At 36.6% G+C, this 23,095-nt stretch overlaps 1 protein-coding gene across 15 annotated transcripts in view; it reads right to left on the reverse strand.

The window, feature by feature from the left end:
* EPS8 (epidermal growth factor receptor pathway substrate 8) overlaps positions 1-23,095 on the reverse strand; it is a 134,652-nt gene that overhangs the window by 23,046 nt on the left and 88,511 nt on the right. For 10 of the 15 annotated variants that reach the window (XR_007709359.1, XM_035550813.2, XM_035550822.2 and 7 more), the window contains 11 exons: positions 21,456-21,617; positions 21,138-21,287; positions 18,807-18,889; positions 17,718-17,854; positions 16,283-16,356; positions 15,109-15,235; positions 14,625-14,713; positions 10,906-10,980; positions 10,162-10,310; positions 7,634-7,817; positions 3,282-3,415 (listed from right to left, as the gene is read on the reverse strand). Coding sequence is in view for 12 of the 15 variants with exons in the window: in XM_035550813.2 (XP_035406706.1) it covers positions 3,282-3,415; positions 7,634-7,817; positions 10,162-10,310; positions 10,906-10,980; positions 14,625-14,713; positions 15,109-15,235; positions 16,283-16,356; positions 17,718-17,854; positions 18,807-18,889; positions 21,138-21,287; positions 21,456-21,617 (1,364 nt within the window). In the remaining 3 variants the exon portion in view is untranslated. The remainder of the gene's footprint in view (positions 1-3,281; positions 3,416-7,633; positions 7,818-10,161; positions 10,311-10,905; positions 10,981-14,624; positions 14,714-15,108; positions 15,236-16,282; positions 16,357-17,717; positions 17,855-18,806; positions 18,890-21,137; positions 21,288-21,455; positions 21,618-23,095) is intronic. The other 5 variants (XR_007709361.1, XR_007709360.1, XM_035550825.2 and 2 more) reach the window with 1 other exon arrangement.

A 23,095-nucleotide genomic window follows, 5' to 3' on the forward strand; every position in this document is an offset into this window, starting at 1 on the left:
GAAAGATCTGTTCACGTTGCCTTTGGGTAACAAGTTACTAGTTTCTTTAATGTGCTACCTCTTCAAAGTGAGAAGTCCCCCACCCCGCTCAAAATACGTCCAAAAGAAATAGTAACATTATTCATGTATTGTAAATAACACTTAAAAACCCAAATCCTTACCAAACAGTAACGCTTAAAACAAAACAATGATAAATTAAAAAAAAAAAAAACAGCAAAAAAATAAACAAACAATGGCTTGGCATACAACATCACAGCACAGGGATACAAATGCAGATGTCTGCTGATGTCGGTGCTGTGCAGCAATGGATCCCAGGTGTGTGCCTCAGCAATCCAGGAGTTACCTAGCTATTGCATGGCTGTGGAGAACTGTCTCACTTGACTTGAAGAGCAGAACAAAGAAACAGTCATATTTAGATTGAAAATGTATTATTTTGAAAGAAAGACAAAACACTTAGAGCATTTAAAGGAGAGAGCGAAAAACATGGGATAAACCACAGCCTTCAGAATACCTATTATGAGGTTTAGAGACGTGTGAGTAATCCCAATTTTTTCAGCCACCCACTCAAAATTTATATAATTTTGAGGTGCTTTCTTATTAGTTTGGGGATATGACTAACCCACCTCTGAAGGTAGTATTACTGGTAGACTGCCTTTCCAATCTCATTTTATTAACTGTGTCTTCCTGCCTAGTCAACTGCTAGCTATCCCAGTCCCTCCAAAAGACATAACTCAGGAAGGATTATTATTATTATTATTATTATTATTATTATTATTATTTATTGTCAACAATATTAATATTATAATTAATAATTAAAATAACATTAAATAATATCATTTAATAAATTATTAAATTATTTATTTATATTTAATAAATTATGAAATAAAATTAATTAATAATATTAATATTATAATTAATAATTAAAATATACATTATATTATTAATAATATATTTTATATTATTAATAATATTATTAATATTATTAATAATAATAGCTTATGCACTTATGCTTCAGTCTTACCCCAGTCTGGTGCAATCAACAGCAATATCCCCAGCACATGGGCTGGACAGTGGCTATATACTGCTGAAGAGATGATAACTCTTCAAGCCCACCTTAATGAGCCAAACTGTTTACTTTGGGTACAAATGCCCCCAGAGCTTCCATCCACCAATCTTCTGCTGCCTTCTCCTATTGCCTGCCAGATATGCTGTAACTGCAGCTCTGCTGTGCACGTTGCAGGAGAGCCCGGTAGATTGCACTGAACCCCATGGTGCTGTTCAAGAAATGACAGTACAAAACCAACTACATGGCATGCTATTTTGAAACACCATACAACTTTTTGAAAAATTGTTCAGTGCTCTTTCAGCATTAGACAGAGCCCTTGATATAGCTAGTAACACACTGGAAGTTTAAGATCCTGATGCTTAGTTTAAGTCACCCAAGGAAAGCATGCCTTACTGGAGGTCCTGGCACATTGGAATAAGGCTCACTCAAGTTCTCTGTGATTACGTGCTCTTCGGACCTGCATGTCTCTGCACAGGTAGTGGGTGGCTCAGTCACTGCCTTCAGACTGCTCGTGAAAGCCAGCTTTCAACAAGGACCAGCAAACTGTGGCTGAAACATCCAGCTTGTATTTCTTGTTCCTTCCCCCCAAACCTCCTTCCCTCTGCACCTGCTTCTTCACAGGTGCTTTACAATTTATCTTTAAATGGAAGTTACTATGGGTAATACATATTAATAGCTTTCACCCAATAAGGAACTCCTACCAGGAATGTATTATGTGTCTCGAGAGCCAATTAACAAATGGAAGTTTACATCGCGTTGGATCAGGAGATAGTGGCACACCGTAAACGTCTGCATCAGTACCAGACATCTAGACTCCCTCCTGCCATCACTGGTGAGAAACAGGCACCACCACTGCATGTCTCATTTCACATCTTTCAAAAGACTGACTTCACCTGACGTGACCTGCTTCTTAGAAACACGCCTTTCTCTTTGCCCTCTGCAAAGGAAGCTTGGATGACTCATTCAGTTACAGCCAGATATGCTGATATCATCAATGGGTCAATGCAATAAGCCCCATTCTCTAAACCTGAAATAGAGGCAACAGCCTTTACATTGCTTTCATTCTTGCTCTGAAAGGACAAAACAGGTCTTATTGCATTACAGATAAAAGAGAAAAGAATTTCTAGCGCAGATCATTTAGATTGCAAGCTGAGTGGTCCTCAGACAAGAACCCTCAAAGTAACCAAGTTGGAAAAAACGATTAGAGATGACCATTATGGTTGCTGTTGTTACAAAGAATAAATACAAAATTCAGAAAAACAATGGAGTCTTCACCCTGCACACCACTTGGGAATTCATTTGCATGCAGATTAATAACAGCATCTTCTAGCTCATAGCTCAAAATTAGGGGTTATGCAAATTATGACTTGTATCAACACTGTTTTTACCAGCAATCTGATCACAAAAGTTTAGTTTAAGCACCTTCCATGGCACATGAGCTAAAATACTCTACAAATGGTGCATAAGGAATACGGTTTGGTGTGGGGACGCAATTATAGCACTACTTTACTGATTTACTTCCACAGCTTGTAGCAGCAGAAATTCTACATGCCAACGGGGTGGAGACTCCAAGGATCACTGCATTTCACCATCTATTCAGATTTAGGCTAAAATGAAGGGGATGAAAGAGGATGTGCAAGAAGACCATGGCTGCTATGCAAACATTTTGTAGCTTTGTTCATAATGAGAATGGAAGAAACAATTAGTTACTATTCTGGAAGTGGGCAATTTATACACCAGCCCAGAACATCAAAAGCAGGATACTAAGGAGTAGCAAGTGAGCAGCTAAACAAATCAAACAATCATTCAAAACAAGGACAGATGAACCTCAGAGTGTACTTGTAATTCTTTGTAGTTCCAAAGAGAGCAAAGAATAATTTTTAAAAATTTGAAATAAAGCAGAAAAAAAAAATTAAACCCAAATAGCAGGATCCTGTGTTCTCTATCAGATTGGAATTTTGCTATATCATTTTTGACAAAGGCAAGAATTTAACAGCATACATAAACGTTTCATAGAAATGATACTGAAAGAGTCCTATGGATGTGCCTGGGAGAAGCAAAAGCAGAACAGCCACTGCTAGCCAGAGTGGCTGCCTTATAGAAATAAGGATCTGCGCCAGGCACAAACAGAGGTGAACAGAGACACCACCACCCCAGCAGCAATAAGTCGGGACAGTTATCCACAGCACCACGTACAACATTGATTCAGTGTTACCTATCTACATGTCGGCTAACAGTTTGCTTAAAGGCAGCAACAGCTGCCCCTTGGTCCAGCAGAGGCCCTCTTTTGTACACTGTGTTACTGAATGCATACCCATCAGACGGAGGGTAGTCGGGAACACTGGGAGGCTGGAAGACAAAAAAAAGAGACAAAGCCGAAAAGGGGATTAGTGTCACACAGAGCAACACACTGCCTGCTTCACCTAATCCAGAGCCCCCGTGCTCCCCGCCAGCACTCCCATGTCCTTGTTCTCAGGTGCTCACATTCTGCTATGAAATGTTAATAGCCTCTGCATTTCAAATACGTACGCAGAGAGATCAGAAGGATAAGAATAAAAGAATTTCAGTCCTAAGTCACCCTCCTGCATTAACATTACAGTGGATATTCTTTAGAAAAAACAGTTCTCTGGGGCAAGGTCCGCATCATCTCTTAGGTATCTCTACAGCAACAAAAGTTATAAACAATGCCTGAATGACTTTAAAACAAATGGCACTGAGAAACTGCTCTGAGCTTTTGTTCTAAATGTACACTTCAAGCCAGAAAACTCTAGCTAGCTAACCATAAGTGTGTGTAAGAAATAAAATCTCCCAAGTAAAATTATCACCCTATTTCAGGATCATAATATCAAGCGGCTCATCTATGTCACCCTCTCACAGAACATGATTGAAGTCAAAGAAGAAATGCAAAAAGGAAGGTAGTACTTTGTGTAATTAAGGATTATAATTAAAGGAAACAATCACAACTTATTACAAGCACACATAGAAAATTCTTTTTAAGCAGCATTCCTTTAAAAAAACAACCTACCTTAAATCCAGCAGTGATACTCTGCTTCTAGTAAGAATTATTTTAATGTCCATTCCCCAAAAGAAAGACAAGCTGAGCACTTCATTTCTGGAGATTATGAAACTGAGGATGCTCATTCTTGATCTTTTTCTTATACCACCATCCAGTTGCACAACAAGCTAGAACAGCTGAGATTCACCACAAGTTGCCAAATCTCTACACCCTGGCCTTTTTTTCTTGCTGTGTGGCTACAGAAAAGCCACCCTCCTCTAGCCTGCCTCCAAGTATCCTGACCTGGCACTCAGAAACACTTGCCTACGGTGTTGAGTGTTTGTAATAAGAAATTAAAAACACACAGAGGGGAAAACAAAAACAAAAACAAAACATCCTATACAAACAGAATTTTCTTTAAAAATACATGATTATAACTTGAAAAAAAAACATCTCAAGTGTCACCGACTTTATAACTCACATCAAAAGACACCCAGGAAGCACGAACTCATTTTTACTTCACACAGAAATTATTTTCATCTCCTGAACCTCACTGGACTCTCATCACCAGCTCCCCACTGTTTCACTGCCATTTGAAGTCCCCATCACTCAGATGACTCTACCTTCAAACACTTTGGTGGGAGCTGTATGTGCAACTACATCTTAGGATACAGGATTGGAAAGAAAAAGAAAAAAAAACACCTCATGAATAAGGCTTCCCAGTGCACATGCTCAATATGCCCTCCCAGCAGGACCAGCCTCCACCCCCACCTGCACCACCCCACTGAGGCACAGGGCTCATGAGCGGCAAGGCATGGACACATTCTCATATAATTTTTCCAGTACTATTTGTCAACTAAGCTGTTCTGATGGACTTAGAAAGAATAATTTTTCTAGTATCACCCACTCCAGGATGCTCCTTTTGCTGTAGATATTCTGCAGTAGCACAACTTTTCCAGCTGAGCACCTAATGCATTTCACGGCTATTAAGCAGCTCAGCACTTCTCCCCCAGGGGATGTGCTCAGGAGGCACTGGTGCAGGGATCCAAGGTACCAAGGTTAAGTGACTTGCCCAAAACCACACAGGAATCATGAAACTAAGGCTTGACATCCCAGGTACCAGTCACACAAATGCCGTTATTGAACTGTTATTCTTACTATTATTATTATTACTATTATTATTATTGTTATTATTTTTACTACTACTACTATTATTTGGTCTTTTGAAGACTAGGACAAAGAGGCTAAGTCAGCACAAATACCTACCAACCCAACCAACATTACCAACATCAAGAAGAATGCAATCCCCAAAACACAAACAAACAAAATATCTCAGTGTATTCCCCCCCCAAAAAAAAATGTTTCAACTTATTATATACTAATATAACATAAGCAATATATGTATTCATTAATAATCATAACAGAAAATGCCCCTTTTTTGCACTTTTTTACTATTTTTTTTACTATTTTGCACTTTTCACATATCAATAAGTGGAGAAAAGGTGGCGTGTTGTTTTGGTTTGTCTTTTCTTTCTTTTTTTTGTTTGTTTGTTTTTAATTTAAAAGGAGCACAACGTAAACTATAAAACCTGCATGTCAATGTAGAGCAGCAGTGAAACAATGTTTGATGAAGCTCTTTTTTTGGGAGATGACAGCAACAGCTACATTTCATTTACTGTGCCCATTAACTTTTACTAAACACTTTTTTTTTTGCTCAGAAAAAACTCACAGGCAATAACATACTTTTTGGTGCATTTATTCTTGTATATCCTATTAGGCATAAAGCCAAACAGTGTTTTAAGTAATCAAATATGAACCATGCTAGCCTCCTTTGCTTGGCAGACTTTTTACATGGTATACACTTTTTTATTTTTTAAATGCAGAGGTTCATCAAAACAAAGTTTCATTGTGACACGTTTTCCACCGGCACATTTAATGTTTTTGTTTTTGTTTTCTGGAGAAACTTTGTTGTCTCCAGTAAGACAACATGAGAGTTGTTCTGCAAGAGAAAGCCATCCCACAACAGCCAATAAACAGTAAATGGTGAACTCAACTTTACCAGGCTAAGACTGAATGTTTCCCATACCTCAGACAAAATACCCTAACCATAAAAGTATTCTGAAGTTTGGTTGTTTTCATAATGAAAGCTGCATGAAAGAGAAACTGCTTTTACTTCTTAGTTTCACTCCTGTGCAGACACTTAGGACCTCCCAGCACAAAGGTGAAATGGCAGGCTCCTCTCCCAGGAAATGGCAAATGCTCATGGCAGTAACTCCACACTAGAAAGCAGAGCTCTGCTCAAAACCAGAAATGGCAACTGTGACAAATAATTTTCAAAAACATGGCAACTATGTGATCCATCTAAAATCATTCCCTTGCATTTTCTTCCATATGCGCATTTTGTCACTAGTATATTTATCAAGCTCACAATTATAAAATTAAGATAAAATTAATATAATAGCATTAAGATGTATTCTGAATATAGTACCAGTGTAAACTGTCCAAGGAAGATGCAAAAGTCTATGGGTTGAAACTCAAAAATTCTTAGCTGTGCTTCCCACAGATGTTAACAGGGGAACTTGGACTAGCTAACTTTTGATTTAAACTACAGCTAGTTCAATACATTACAGTTTTAAATTTAATTTTGTCTCCTCTCAAAACCAAAAAGCTTCCAAAACTAAAACTTTCATATGTTTAAAATGGCAACAGCTTTTTTGTGAATTAAAAAAAAAAAATCACTTCTATTTTTAAAGTTTTCACATAAGTCAAAGTACATTTTCTGACCAACTCTCCTGAAAAAGTTAGAGGTAAAATCTTGATAGTCAGTCCCTTTATTTTCCCCTTTATTCATTACTCACAGAGTTAGTGAGAAAATGTACCCTGATTTCTCTGAAGGCTTTAGATGCAGGTGCATGTTTCCATTCTCCAAACAGAATATTTATTTTTTTTCTAAATTCATCATATTTTGTTGGAGAAAAGCATAGAAAAATGTTCCTGTGCAACAATTCTTCTAACTGGCAATGACTTTTCAGAAGCAAATTACCTGACATGGCATTACTGTGATAGTACCTGTGAATATTTTCTTGCAAAACAGTTAAAATATCAAAAAATCAATAAAAGAAATATTAAATTCTACATTTATGAACAAGCAATTGAAATTCAAAATTCCCTATTTTTTGTTTTGTTTTGTTATGTTTATGTTCCTGTGCATGGATGCACATTTGAAAACACTGTTGTTCAAATTCTGCCTAAAGCATACACAATCAAAGTCAATGGGATCTGAAAGCACAGGACAAGGGCCAGAACAAACTTTAGGGGCTTGGATTGTCCTTTCAGCTGATGTGGGAAAACCCACCAAGTTCAAGGAGGGTAGTAGGCAAAATCCTTGTATTTTTCCTAGTCATATTTTGGTGGTTGAACAGATTTGGTTTCCTATAGCAAATATACTAAGCTTGCACTGATGTAGCAGACATCAGAGAGTGGTCTCTTCAATGTCTCAGAATATTTTTTTCTGTGAAAGTAATTTATGTTGCTTTCCATGAATTTACAAACCACTGTCATAGTTAACCTACCTCAGTTGACAATCTTTTTATTTCTTGCTTCCGCTGTTGCTCTGCAAAGTTTGCCACAGACTCAGCCAAATGATTGAGTTCTTGTTCATTTGGAGCTCCCATGAAGTTCAGCAAAGGAGGTTCCCAACCGTTTCGGAAACGAGGGACATAAGGTGGAATAAACTGGTCTTTGGGCCAGTCCGCTCTGTATGAAAAGCAAATTAGAGAGCTTTATCAAGGGCCATAAAAAATATTATTTTAATAGGTTTTGTAAAAATTGAAATACTTTTTATTTTGTTAATAAAGAGGAGAGGCTGTGATCACAGTACAGATACAATTGTGCTAGAACACAGAAAATTTGCAGAAAATATGTATTGACCATAACTGCTTTTCTGCAAGGCATAGCAAGAAGCTAACTACTTTTGCCATAATGACTTGTCAATGCTAAAACACAACAAATTCCTGTCTCATAGCAAAGGATGAGTAATAGAAGAATCAATCACAAACACATCTCGGATTTTTTTTTAACTGTTAGATGGGAGAAAGTGTTGCAATGCCTTGTTTGTGTTAAGGGACTACACAAAAGACTTCAAAGAAACTGCCTACTGTATATACTGTATAAGAAAGTCTGAAAATAGGTATGAAGCGCAGAAGCTTAGGCCAAGCTACACCTTAAAGAAATTAGGCAATGGATAGCTTATACTATTAAAAAAAAAAAAAAAGCACAAGAATTATCAATATATTTAATGTTTTATACTTTAGATTAATTTTCTTAGAATACCATATTACTTTTTAGTGTTCCACTAGCATTCCCTACTCTAACATGCAGTACCTAAATTAATGCTTTCATGCTCTGCCTTTGTGCCATGCATGACGCACCATCTTGCAATATAAATTACTGTATCTTTACAGTGGAAGCAGAAATGGAAACTGACATTACAGTGGCTTAACAGTCTCATTGTTGACATTGCTCAAAATTAAGGGAAAAATGCTGTCAGCCACACGACTTGCAGGAACAGTCAGCAATTACTATCCCATTAGCAGGCCTGATGTAGGTCAGTAACCCTTTAGTTTCATCATTCATCTCTCTTGCTAAACGGCACCACAGTGTATCTCTGTATACTGAGATCAGTCAGACTGAAATATCTAATCTTCACAGGTCAACTAGCAGTATTTTAAGTGCTTCATTCTTCCCTATGCAACATAAGCTGTTTCTCTTTCAATCACACTTTCTTCAGTATGGCTTAAGATAATAATGAAGGTAGTTCCTAAGATGAGGAGCCAACGATTTTACACAGAAATCCATTTTCCCTGCATGGGGTCCAACGCTGTGGAAATTTCCACAGCCAGCCCCACTACAAGCTGCAGTGAAGCCAGCATAGCTCAGAGCAGGTAAAGGCAAGCAGATTCTGCTTTTCTGGGGTAAACTCTCTGGCAGTCACAAGGGGCTCTAATTGCTGTTTCCAGCCCATTTTGTAGTAGCAGGCTGGACAACAGGCCCTAAGGATGTATTTGGCCATTGTTCCAGCAGCAGAGTGAGATTAAGGAAGGGAAACACTCGTACATTACACTCCCTACTATGAGGAGGCTTCTCTCTCCATGTTCTAGGGCTTTCTATGAAGCCTTTCTTACCAGGAAAACATTCAATTAACTTTTATCACTTCTCAGTCATTTTTTCAAGAACACTTTTTAATTGATTAATTAATTTAAAAAGTAAGAAATCTACTTGGTAGATGTTTATTTCCAAATTTCAAATCTAAGAGCAAGATGAATAAATTCAAAAGACAAGGTGTCTTTCCAGTTGAAGTGATTGCATGCTTAATCATTGTTACATGTACTTATCTACCAAAGATTACAGAGTTAAAACACATTTTGTCAATTTAAGATTTTTTTGTGTGTATTTTACTAAGTAATTTCAAACCATATACTCATCTCAAAAAAAACAAATACATAACTAAATTTTAGTGAAACCTAACCATACTAGTGAATCCATTAAACATGACATGTAAGGTATGTAAACATAACATGATCCAGCCAATAAACACTCTTTAAAAGTTTGAAGCATTTTCTCTATATCATTATGATGCTTTTAAAGAAGTAAAGACATCAAAATTTTTAGCTTGTAATCATTATTGGAAATTGAAAATAGAAATCTGTATCCTCTTTTTCCATATTTTTCACTTTTTATAGCAATTTCTTCAAACTGATTTTTAATCAATTCCAAATGATTGGGTTGGAAAAATAAGGGTGTAAAGCAGTTGCAAGCATGCAAAGGACAGTTCAGAAAAAAAATAATGATATAAGGTTATGTAATTATGTCTCTTCTCCTATATATTCTATGGAGGAAACAAAAATTTTTGTCTGCATTTTCTCCCTCCATGTGACCCCTAAATTCAAACCATTCCCAAATCCCACTGAGGCTAAAGGGTTCCTTTCCAAAAACTTTAAAGAATAGTTGTAAGGAGTCCAAATACCACCAAATTAGTATCAAGTTTGTTGGGGGTGGACCATATGATTAAGATCGTGTCAATAAACGAGCTTTTTCTCACCTGGCTTTGGTCCATGTGTCACCCAATGACATCCATAATTGTCCTTCCTCACTGGTGACAGTGTATTGCAGGAAGTCTATAGTATCTTTTGTAAGAAGGGGACTTAGTACTGTACTAGCAAGCTCTGGACCTCCTGTTGTCTGCACCACCTAAAAACAAGTATTAAAATAACACAAAGAACATACACATCATAAGTAAGGAAGTTACATTGAATATGTATCTGCAGTGCTGCTAGGATACATTTACTACTCAAACAAACAAATAATTTCTGAGGAGCTAACATGTGTCCTAATGTCCTTATGGATGAAGTAAAACCACTTATTGCAAAGTAACTGCTGTTCTGGTCACCTACTATTTTATATTTAGACCCACTTTTGCAATGTTATTTTAATGTACTGATCAAAACCACACATACTTCCATTAAGGCATATGGCTGTGCATTCAACTCACCTCCTGCATTATAACAATTATCACATTTTTAAATTGTTAATTAAAAATTATAATTTCAAACTGTAACACAAAAATCTAAAAATATTTTAAATAAATATATTTAATAGATGGATATATGTGCAGAAAATGATATAACGTGTTTTCTAAAGTGACCCTCATCCTCAAATAGACGTATTTCTCCTTAGTTACTGTCCAGGGACACAACATCTTAATCTCGTTATCTTTGAAAAGGTTATTGAGCATACAGATACAAGAGTTCTGAAGGAAAACACTGAAAAAATTATAAAAGCTTACCATATGTAGTGGGGTAAAGAGAAAATGAACCAGTTCAGCTGCACTAGGATTCTGGATATGGAACTTCAATTTGGCCTGAGGGAAAGGGAAAATGATAAATTGTAAGAAACAGTTAACTTTTATGACAATAAATACTTCACGTAAGAATGACCATCTGAAGTGAGACCACAGGTCCATCCAAGCCCAATGCTTTGTCTCCAACATCAGCTAAGAGCAAATGTTAAGGGAAGAATGTGAGAAAAAGGCAAAAGCATAAGAAATTTTCCCCAAGATATTTTGTATCCACCAGTACTTTTCTCAGAAACTAGAAGTACAAAAGGCTAGTGTTTTATATTAATAGCCACTGACGGGTCCTTCTTGTGAATAAATCCATTCAATTGTTTTTAAATCCATGTAAATCTTAGCATGTACTATGCAAATAAGAAGTTTGGCACCTGAATTATATGTTTTGTAAAAAAGCATCTCCTTTGTAAATGTGCCAGCTCTTGGTTTCATTCATACCCTGTAGTTCTTTTCCAAAGAAAACTGAGCAATCCTTCTCTCCTCCCTTTTTCCAGTGATGTTCATAACCATTTATATATTTATTACATTCTCCTTTTTTTTTTTTTCTCTAAACTAAATAAAAGCCTAAATAATCATCCCTTACAGCATTCTTGTCCTCCCTGTACCTTCTTCAATTTCACTGTACTGGGAACAAAATAAAGGCAGTGAACATAGTGGCATATTGATGCTCTTTATTTGTTCATTTTTGTCTTTTCTGACATCTCTTAGCATTCACTTGGTTCGTCAACATTGAACATGGATGCTACTTTCACAGAAATATGTATTACATCTGCATTTTTTTTCTGACTTGTTCTATATATGAGGTTTTTCCCATTTGTATCTTACCTGTCAACACTGAATTTCATCTGTAAATTCAGCATTTGCTATCATGAGGTGTTTCTACATTTCCATACCGAGGATTAGTCTAATTTTACTATCCAGAATAGCTTAGTAGCCTCATCAAATCTTGTCACTTCACTCCCCATTTGCCAGAAAACCTGTGAATATGCTGGACAGCAAAGGCCTCTGCATAGTTGTGCATGGGACTTCACTGCTGAATTTACTGCACTTTGAGAATGAGCATTTCATTCTTATAAATTGTTTTCTATTTTGCCAAGCAAGAGTCTAGGAAGCTCTATTTGAACTCAAAGCAGCTCAGTTTCTTTACAAACTTCAGGGTATGTGACCTTGTTAGAAACAAAATAAAAAACTGAGTGATTTGTAGGCATCATTTTGCTTTGCAATATGTATGTTTGCTTCTTCTCCAATTTTAATATACCTGTCTACAGGTATATTATTTAATAATATACAGGGATAATTTTAAATATATCTGTCTATCATACCCCATGGGGGGTACCTCATGGGTACTTGGTTGTCTTAGTCCCTCAGAGCCCTGAAATTACTTTAAAAATTATAAACATTACCTTAACATTTCTCTTCCTCAGGAAGAAAGCCAGTCTGAGAGGTTGCACACCACTGTGCGTGGTTTGCTGATTTATCCATAAGTTTTTGGAAGAGATGGATGAATGGTACTCATTCAACAAAGTTTCTATCCATCTATCTGTTACTTGCCATTTTGATTTTCTGTTTTTTAACCCATTACCAGTTCATCAACATGAAACAGATACTCTCTCGTGTTTCCCATAAACAATGGTTTTCATGAACATATTGTCCATTATCAAGTTTTTCCAAGTAAATATATGCATTAAAAAAACTACATATTTTCTCTGCTACAACTTCTTGGAGGATTCCTTTTATTTAGTGATGACCCATCAGCCCTGCAGACTCCAGAAGTAGCAAACATGCCAGAATGTGTTTTGAAAAACTCTAGTAATTCTTATTGCATCTTGCTGTCTGTTCCTCAAACTACTTTTGGCTAGCTTCATTCTATTTTTACATCTAGCCCCCTAGAGTGTGCCTCCAAATTAAGAAACAAGGAGGATGTGTTTTTAGTGCTAATAACTTCCTATACATTGTCCTTCAGACACAACAACTTTCTTCTGGTCTTTCTAAAGTGTTTTTTTTGTTTGTTTGTTTGTTTGTTTTTTTGACAAATGGTAAGCACTTTCTAGCAGTTTCCAGCATGGCATTTTAAAACAGTCTCAATTCTACTGGCAGAGATCTTATTCTTCTAGCTAATTCTTTTATTTTTAAACTAGATTCTTCACTTTATACAATTCTCCATGTCTGACATAAATGCCTAAGAAAGGAAATTTCAAGTTTTTGTGGCTTCTGCAAAGACACTGAAGCAACACACTGGTATGGCACAGATCTTCACAAAAGAGCATTAGAAACCAGGTCCTAGATGCTCTCAGCACCAAAACAAGAACGGCTTCTACTCCTGAACAGAAAATAAAGATTTAGATACACGGGTTTTCCTCAGTGAAAACTAATTTAAATGCAGTATTAAGTTATGATGAAAAAAATTAACATTACAAACACTATTACGGAGAAAGATCAGCATGTTCTAAGATATCTCCTGCCTCTCCCTTTCTCCCCCTTCCCTTACCCCCCAGCAGCAATCCTCTGAGGTCAGAATCACAGTATTTGATATAGAGGTTTTTAATATATTCTTTACTTTTCTAAATATCACCCACGGCCCTGCAATCAAAATTAATTCCCCAAGAGGAAGAAAAACGAAGATTTGACTCAATGAATGTGAGAACAAACTTTCTTTTTGGCATAGCTTCCCCAGCAATTGGAAGGGACAGTCAGTATGTGGAAGTAAATGCACTGAAGGTGTCCTACTTGCTGCCTTCCATTAATAGCACTTGCAGAAGAGGAGATGTCAAGGAGAAGGCTTTTGAGTTAGCACCTCCGCTTGTTGAGAACTTCCAACAAGACAGCAATTTGCCAGCTGGAGTGTTCTGAGGCCAGAAAGGTCCTGTGTAATGATAGCAACAAGTACAGAGAGTCTGATGGACATAACTGAATAAAACTAAATTAAGGCCATAGCTGGTGATGCTGGCAAGCATGCAAGAAAGCTGTGACCCCAACAGACTTTCATAGAAATCCTTTTATGATTTAAACTTGAATTTCACAAGTAAAAGGTTTCAAAGAGCCATGAAAAGAAGAAACACAACAATGCTGAAAGAGAAAGAAATATTTTCATCTTGTCACTGCACAGAGCCTTTGAGGAGCAGCATCCCAAAAGCCATTTTGGGTCTGCTCCTTTTTAAAGAGTAGTGGAGACCAAGACAACAAAGATCCAGGCTCACAATTACCCATATGGTGTGACCACCTTTCAACAGCTTACAGCAGCAGGGAGGGCATTTAAGCTCCACCAGGTTTCTCTATATAGACAAGGCACCAGGAAAGTTAGAAGACAACACCTGACTACTGCATTCCCAAGGAAGAGACGACCTTCTGCAGCCCCCTCAGAGGAGTCAATAAAGCAATCACACCTCCTGGAAAAGCAGCAACATCCAAGGAAACACAACTTAAAAATAACTAAAAGAAAATTCATTGTGTTACTTATTTTTTCTTCTCTTTATCTTTCACAAGAATTTTAGTTCTTCATTTCATATTAGTGGAATAAAACAATGGAAAAGCAATACAGTAAAACAGGCACTCAAATGAATTGGTAGCAACAGGGCATGACAGAGATCATGTTATATTTAACATTAACTATACCAGCAAAAAACTGTTATAGCATGCCTCTCTACAGTAGTAGTTACCAGAAGATTGAAGCCATGCTTGAACTTTTGGAAGCAGTCAACAAACTCATCTGGAGGTGGCGGTTTTGAACGGAGAGTCAGAACTCCCTCTGTTGAACAAATAAATTGAGATTTTTGTACATCCATTCATATTTCACACAATTTCTATAAATAATAAAGATATAATAAACATGTAAAGACACACTTAATAGATTTATCAACATACAAAATGCTGCAAATATAGAACCACTACAGTGAGCATATCCTGCAGTCGCATCTCTAATCAGTCACTCTCCACTGATTTCAAGCAAATGTTTTTAACAGATTTTTCTCTATGAGTATACTAGTATACTGCGTGGATGTTTTTTGTGCTTAAAGTGAAAGAAAATTACTACCTTCCAGAAAAAAAAAAAAAAAAAAAAAAAAAACAACAACAACAGCCATATTTGCTATCTACTTTGGTGATCCTTAGAGAAACAGAATTGTGTGCAGTAAGAGCTCCTACCTCCAGGTCCTTTCTTTTTACTTTTCTTAGTTTTCTTCCTCTTTGAAAGTTCAGCAAATGCTTCAGCAGCTTTTTGAAGTTTGGTAACAAAATATTCAATGTCATCCAAAATATGGTTCAGAATTTGCTACATGAGAAAAATTACAGTTACTCTATTGAAACTGTAGCAGTAATATTCAAGAAATTAAAAGAACTATACTCTTAGAGACCAGCAGCTTCTTCTGTACAAAGTTGATGCTAGAAAACTGCATATTTTGATTCATTGTGTTCTTAACTTCACATACCTGTCAAGTATTTTAGTGTTTTTGTTTTGTTTTGTTTTCCAAAACTCAGGGCAAGTAGAATTTTTTAAAATATAAACATCAATATTATTAAATTCAGATTGGAATTACACAACTCACACACTACATTTTCTCTCACAGCACATGAAAAAAAATCTAATTATTTGTGTAGGACAGCATTTTCCTAAACTGTATAACTTCATAATCTCCTTTAGCACAAAGTATTAAACTATTTGTTGAATGTCAGAATGTGGTTTTATAGACGTAGTGCTTTATGAAGAATTGTTTCCATAGAGCAAGTGGAGGAAAAAGAAGGAACCCCTGGGAAGCAATTCAGCAGGCCCCAACATGCTTCCCTCAAGACCCCCTGATGTTGCTGAGGGCAGCATCAGAGTAGAAGAGTAGAACGTTACAACTAACAAACAAGGAGATATTTGATATTGCATACATCAGAGGACCTGTCCTATATTGTTGCTATGTGGCCAGAAAAGATTAGTTTATGCATGTGCATGGTACATCTGTCTTCAGAAATTACTATATGGTTATGTTCTAGATACTGCACATGCCTAAGTCCCACTAAATTGGTAGAATTAAAGTTTACAATTACATAGTCTCTGAATTTAGTCTTCACAAAATTACTATTTATATTTCTAGCTTTTCAGAAAACTTAACATCCATCCATCCATCCATCCATCCATCTATTTTAAGGAAAAATTACTAATAAAAAAGAACAATTGTCTATTCATTTAGAGGTCTACTGCACAAGCATAGGGTGTCCAGAATGCTTTCCTCTAGAACTGAATTTCCCATGTGGAAAAAGTCTTCCCAAGAAGTAGGGCTGCAAAATTTCACAGACATTAAGCAATATCTCTTGTAGTAGCAATAACACTTACAACATCTCTGTCAATCCTGGCTGCTATCATCTCTGCTGTTTCTTCATGGTCATGGTATTGTCTATGTTTTTCAACTGTGGAAAAGGGAAAAGGATAATAAGCCATCCATATACGCAGAATTAAAGAGCAATACTTCCTAAATAGCTTATGCTTGAAACCATTCTACTGTAAGAAAAAGAAGCACAAAACTGTACCATTCACTTTACAAGGACTCCATACAACCTGATGAACTTCTACTGTAATACCTGATCTTGCCAAATCTAAATATTATAAGTAAATATTATACTGTACATTGTATATTGAGTAACTAAATATTATATTGCTTTTGTTAACAGGAAGGATTTTAGTAAATACATTTTAGAAAAGATCCACATGAGTGGAATAGAGGGAGCTACAGGAACTCAAATCACTGACAGAGCACTTGATAAACTAATGAAACCTTTTTTTTTCAATTGAGAAGTCAAACGAACAAACTAGCCATTACTCAAGGTAGGTGTTATGCTGCATATTAGTAGGTGAAAACATTCTTAACATTACATGTTTTTCTGAACATTTTTGTTTTCTTTACATAGTTGGTTTGCTTTGTTGAGTGATATAGCTTAATAAACCAAAAATAATAAAGATGTCATGGTTAATGACTTTAGTTATAAAATTTTAGTATCTATTATTAAAAAACAAAAAACCAAATCAAAACAAAACAAAAAGCAGCCCTCACCTTAACCAAGATTACTCCACTATTAGTCTGTTTTACAGAAGGAGCTTTATTGTTTCTAAAGATTTTTTTTTTCAAAGGAATCTGATCAAAATAAAAACATTGCCATTAGAGATTAAAGAAAAAAATATATCAGAAATTCTACAGCATTCCTTGGTTAAGGCTTTAAAAACATGAACTACTTTAGTCATTAACACATAAATAAATAATGTTGATCTCCAGTCAGATTTTAATCCAAGTGATTATATTTTTTTAATTATCTGAAATATCTGGCCTATGATTTCCCTATTACTATATAGGGCATCATTAATTTACTAGAGTTATGACAGTACTGATTAATGTGTGCGTTACTATGTTCACATAAAAGCCCAAGTTAAAATTCATAGCCTATACAACCACGTAACTAAACACAAGTAAATAAGTTTCTGAACAGAAATTCAGGAAAATGATAAGTAAATGACGAGTCAGATTATGACAGCCAGTTCTTCCATAGATCAAGCAACAGTGGCTTGGGGTGTTTCAAACTGGACTGGGAGAATAATCCTGTCTGCTCTCAGCAAGGACAGAGGGGTGACCTAGTACAACCATTTCTCTATTTGCATTCAATTACTGTAATCTTCATAAAAGTGTTCTTTGCAAATTATTTTTTTGTTATTACCAAGGATCATAAAAACCTACTGCCCAGAACAACTGTTTATCACTGCGCTGTGCAGAAATACTCACACTCCCCCTGCTCAGTAGCCCATGCAGACCATGCTGCCACACGGCTTCTCACGTCCACCTGGGTGATGGTCCCTGGTGGCACAGGGGCAGGTGCCCGCGGGGGTGGAGGGATGGTGCTGTCAGCATTGGATATCATCCTACAGGAAGAGAAGGAAGCCCACAAGTGACACTTGAAGCAAAAAACATTCTATTTTTTAGTGCTTCATCAGAGAAGACTAGGAGGCTGTTTAAGGACCTATTCTGCTGTTGAACACACTATGGGCTTACCAAGTTAGCAGTACTCAAGACCATGGTGTGTAAATATATTAAACGCAATAGGAAACGCACTTCATGGTGGGGTTAGCAAAATATTCATCAGTAAAACAAAACCTCTATCACCTAGTCACATGGGAAATAACATTCTGAGTTGGAAGGGACCCACAAGGATCATGAAGTCCAACTCCTTGCCCCCACACAAGACCACCCAAAAACCAGACCCTATGTCTGACAGCGTTGTCCAAATGCTTCTTGAGCTCTGCCAGGCTCAGTGCCGTGACCACTGCCCTGGGGAGCCTGTCCCAGTGCCTGACCACCCTCTCAGTGCAGAACTTTTTCCTAACACCCAGCCTGACCCTCCCCAGTCCAAGCTCCATGCTGTTCCTTTGGGTTCTGTCGCTGTCCCTAGAGAGCAGAGCTCAGCGCCTGCACCTCTGCTCCCCTCGTGAGGAAGCTGCATGCCGCCATGAGGCATCCCCTCAGCCTTCTCTTCTGTAGCCTGAACAAAGTGACTGCAGCCACTCCTCATATATCTTGTCCTCTAGACCCTTCACCATCTTCATAACCTGTATATTTGACCCAACTGCAGAACTGAGACATAGAATGTTATTCTCTGGCAACCTGCATTTATGTCAGATGTTCCAATCACTAAGGTGGAATTGTGAAAGTTAAGAGTCATGCTATAAATTGAAATAGCATGACATAAGTATTAAATCAAGGCCTCTACATGTGATTTTGGAAGTATATTATCAACTAGCAAAAAAAGAACATGAAACAGTAGATAGACTTGGGGAGCTGGTGATTCTATATATTGCTAAGAAGTTAGGTTTTTACCTCAGTGTTTCAAGTCTCTTCTTTTGTTTCCCACTTTTGCTGTCACTGATTGCACTTTCTATATCTTCATGAATAAAGCTAGCCTGAAGAGACAGAAGCAGAAATCATCAATATTCAGCTAGACTAACGAGACATATGAAATAATTATCTCATCATACACTTTTTTAAGGTATCCTTAGATTAGAGAATCCCTTATCATATCCCACTTACAAATAAATAAATAAATCTGGGATAAATTATTTTATGCTAATGGAACAAAGAAACACACAATACAATTGTCTGGGAGTTGGTATTTTTGTAACTGTTCCATTCTCAAACATTATCATCAGATGAGTGTTTCATCTAGCTACCAAATTTGTCTGAACAGCTGTAATTATCCCAAGCCAACAATTATTGCATAAGTTATTTTATCCTCCTCCACGTACATCATTTTTGTTTTTGTCAAGCACGTTAGTGAAAGACATAACCAAAACTACTATAGATAGCAGCAGCATAAGGATTAGGAAAATAACTGGTAGCGTTACAGTCTCCTTTAAAAAGTAACAATAGCCTCCAGTTTCTCTTTGGTTTAGTAAAAGATGAATTTTTCAGAACATTTCCTAATCTGTAGGTACCTACCTCCACCAGTGGCTCACAAGTGAAATTCTGATACATGTCTAAGGCATCATTTTAATAGATCTTGCATTAAATAGGTCACGGCTTCTCATAGGATTTAGGATGCTCCATTACATGTCTTCAGCTGACCAATTAATTTCCTATACAGGCTGTCAAAGCCCCAGTCTGTTCATGTATGGCTTACTCTACAAGGCCCACCTCTATCTTGGTCCCCTTATGAAGGAGAAGAAACTTCTTGAGAGGAGTATGTAACTTCTGCCAGGACCAGAAAACTTCCTTGAATTTAGTAACTAAAGGGATTAACAGACTTCTCGGACTACAATGAACTGTACCCAAGATCTATTAATGTTAAAGAATGAATAGGAAAAAAACTTGAGGGGATAACAGAAGAATTTCATTAATCATACTATTGATATTTATTATTTAACATTTTTTTAGAGAATATTCAATGGCCAAAATATAATTTTATGTTTTTGAATAAATTATTGTTGCAGAGGTTCCTGAGGTTCATGGTAACTTCTGATCAAAAGCAGTAAAAAGGCAATATCTCAAGAACAGCCAAGTCTTATGGGAAAGGAATAGAACCTAGGGTAAAGTCACAGACTCAAATAATATCCCAGAAGTAAAGGGGGATCCCAGACTTCAAGTCATGCTTATATGCTCTGTGTTTTTATTGGTACACACTGGAACAACTTCAAAAGATGAAAATCTGAAGAAAAGCGACCACCTCTACACCTTGGGAGGCTGTGTCCAAACAGACCTTAAAGAGGAGCCCTGCACTATTTAGCAAACTACAAACTGAACTTCTCACAGAATCCCAATTCCCACTGAAACAACAAATTCTGTGAAATTAGAATTAACACAATTACTTGGTCTTCTTCAAACCACTAGCACAGTAGCAATTTCCAAACGGTTGTACAATGTGATTACCAATCTGCTGTTTAAAGGTAATGATATATATTACTAAGAAGGAATTAAAAAAAAAAAAAAGGGAAAAATGAAACCAAGAAATTATTGACTAGAATTAAAAGAAATGCCAATTATTTAGAGTAACTAACACATCAAAATTTATAGTCCTGGAAATAAAGAAGTATTGCTGAATGCATTAAAATATTTACTCTAAAAGCTTGAAAAAAAATTGTAATCTTGCTATACTACTTTCCCCTCTTGCAAGTAGTATCTTCCATTTTACTATCTCTCCTGCAGGACAGAGATGCAGAGATGTGGAAACATAGAGGAGGTTAATTAAATACACAAAAAGAGCAGAAAAAGGGGAAAGATTAGGTAAGACTCAGAATGAGTTCTTTCCAGATTATAAAATATATTTGAGATAACTCAAACTATTTTAGACCACTTTCTTCAGAAGTGTGAACACAAAACATATACACATTCCAAAGCTTTACTCATTTGCAAACCTAAATGAACAGCTACAGAGCCCAAGAATCAATATTTACAGTAACAACATATTTGCACATGCTCTAAAGATTCAGCTTACATACGTAACTCACACCTCTTACAAGACATACCATGCCGCATTTACTAACATAAAGTAGTGCTCAAATCATAAATTCATTAAACTTGAAACATACTTATAAGAATAAAAGAACAGAATTATTTACTATGAATCCATTTATTTAATTTCATCCATTGTACTTTCTAATTCATGAAATTTCCCCCATTCAAATAAGTCACAGCAAATCTCCATTACCACCTTACCTTAATCTCATCACATTGGAAAAGATGCAAATCTGGCTTGTTTTGAGTTGGTTCTTTACATACTAATGCAAGAATTGAATTGTAATTGCATGCATTCATCACAGCTTGGCAATGCTGAATTGTGCTTAAAGGAAAATTCTCCAGTTCATTCTGCCGAAAGAGAGGGGAAAAAAAAAAAGAAAGAAAGAAAGAAAAAAAAAAGCTACATGAGTTAAAAAGGGAAAGTGATAATAAGCTAATTAAAATACCAAACCTTACATACATCATTTTTCCCTTCTCTCTCTCTCTGAAAATGAGACTGCCACTCACAGATCTTACCTTTGATTCTAAGTCCACCAAACTGACAGCTTTGTCATCCACTTGAAGAATCATATCTTGAGTCCACACTTTGCCTTTGGCATCCAGCAATTTCAACTTCCTTATTCCATCATCTACTGTAATCATCGCCTCTTTTCGGTCCAGAACAAAGGTGGTCAAGTGCTGGTGAATGGTACAAACAATGAAGAAAAAACCTGTAACTCTCCCTATCACTAGGCAATGTCAGTATTCAAATTGTCATGAAAGAGCAATACAAATAATTCCTGAATCGAAGTGCCTTTGTTTATGACAGATCCCACCAATATGCTGTAGGCGAGGTTGTTCAGTCTGTAATGTCATTTTAAGTCAAACAATTTTTGTAACTCACTATTTGTCATCCCCTGTCATTTCCTCACTACAGTACTGGTTACATTTGAAGGCAAATTCCAACATCTTCCACGTATCATGGCTAGAATTGAATCCTCAGTATTTAATTAGCTTTACTGAGGATTGAAAACCTGCGTCAATTGGCAAGCTGAATTCAGAAGCAGCAGCAGCAGCAGCCCAGAAACAGCCTGCCAACATTCCTCCACCACCACCCTGACCTGGAACATCCTCAATCTCCTCCAGAACTGCCAGTTAGCACATTGATGGCAAACGCGAAGGGCTTGCATCTGACTGAGATACCCTACAGACAGGCTAGTTGCTTGTTTTATGCAGATCACAGTAAAGATGTAGCATATGAACTATTTTTGCTCACCATCAATTTGGAACATTCTTCAGATTCCATTAAAGGTCTAGAAATTAAACAGTACTTCACAGACATCATTTCAACTAGTTCCTCTGTCATTAATTTTTGACAACTTCTTCAACATGTCAGACATGCAAGACAACTCATAAAGTTATTTAATTTAATCCAGGCATAACTCTAACTTCACTTTTTATTTTAAAGATCTGGATACACTCACTCAAGTTGAATCAATTTTAATATATGCCTGCATACCCACTTTATAAATAACTTAAAAGAATCAAGTGAGTTTTCTTCTATTACAGGAAAAAAGCACACTTAGTAATGACAGACAAAAGAGTAGATATGATCTGTATATAATCAAAGTATTTTAAAACAAACTCTACTGACTGCTCACACAGGAAGGCTTAGACTTCAAATACCAGTACTAATCTTTACGCCAGTAGAGTATGAAAATGGTTACGTAGAAACTGAAGACAGACAGACAATTAAAAGCAACATTAATGTTCCTTTGGAAGCTGATCATAGGATAGAAGCACTTCTGCATACAATTTCATGACTTACAGCTAAATTTAAAACCCAGCTAAAACGGACTTGAGAATCTAAGGTTTTTGCAAGACTCATCTTAACCTATGACAGTGTTCTGATGGCAGCAGGAGAAAGTTTATGCCAAAGAAACAATGGAATGAGGCACTGCACCCAGAAGTGCCTAACAGACGATGTATAGGCACCCAGGCTTACTTTGCTGAACATTTTAAACATAGCTATTTCTGAAGAAGATATGACAGCAGCATACAGTATTTCTGTGAAGCAGTTTAAGACAAGAAGCAATGTATTTTGCGTTTCTCACTGGGGATGAAACTGTGCAGGCAGAATGTACTTGTTAAACTGCTACACAACAGACTTACTAAGG

This window comes from Cygnus atratus, chromosome 1 (genome assembly GCF_013377495.2).
Source record: "Cygnus atratus isolate AKBS03 ecotype Queensland, Australia chromosome 1, CAtr_DNAZoo_HiC_assembly, whole genome shotgun sequence".
Classification (NCBI taxonomy): Eukaryota; Metazoa; Chordata; class Aves; order Anseriformes; family Anatidae; genus Cygnus; species Cygnus atratus.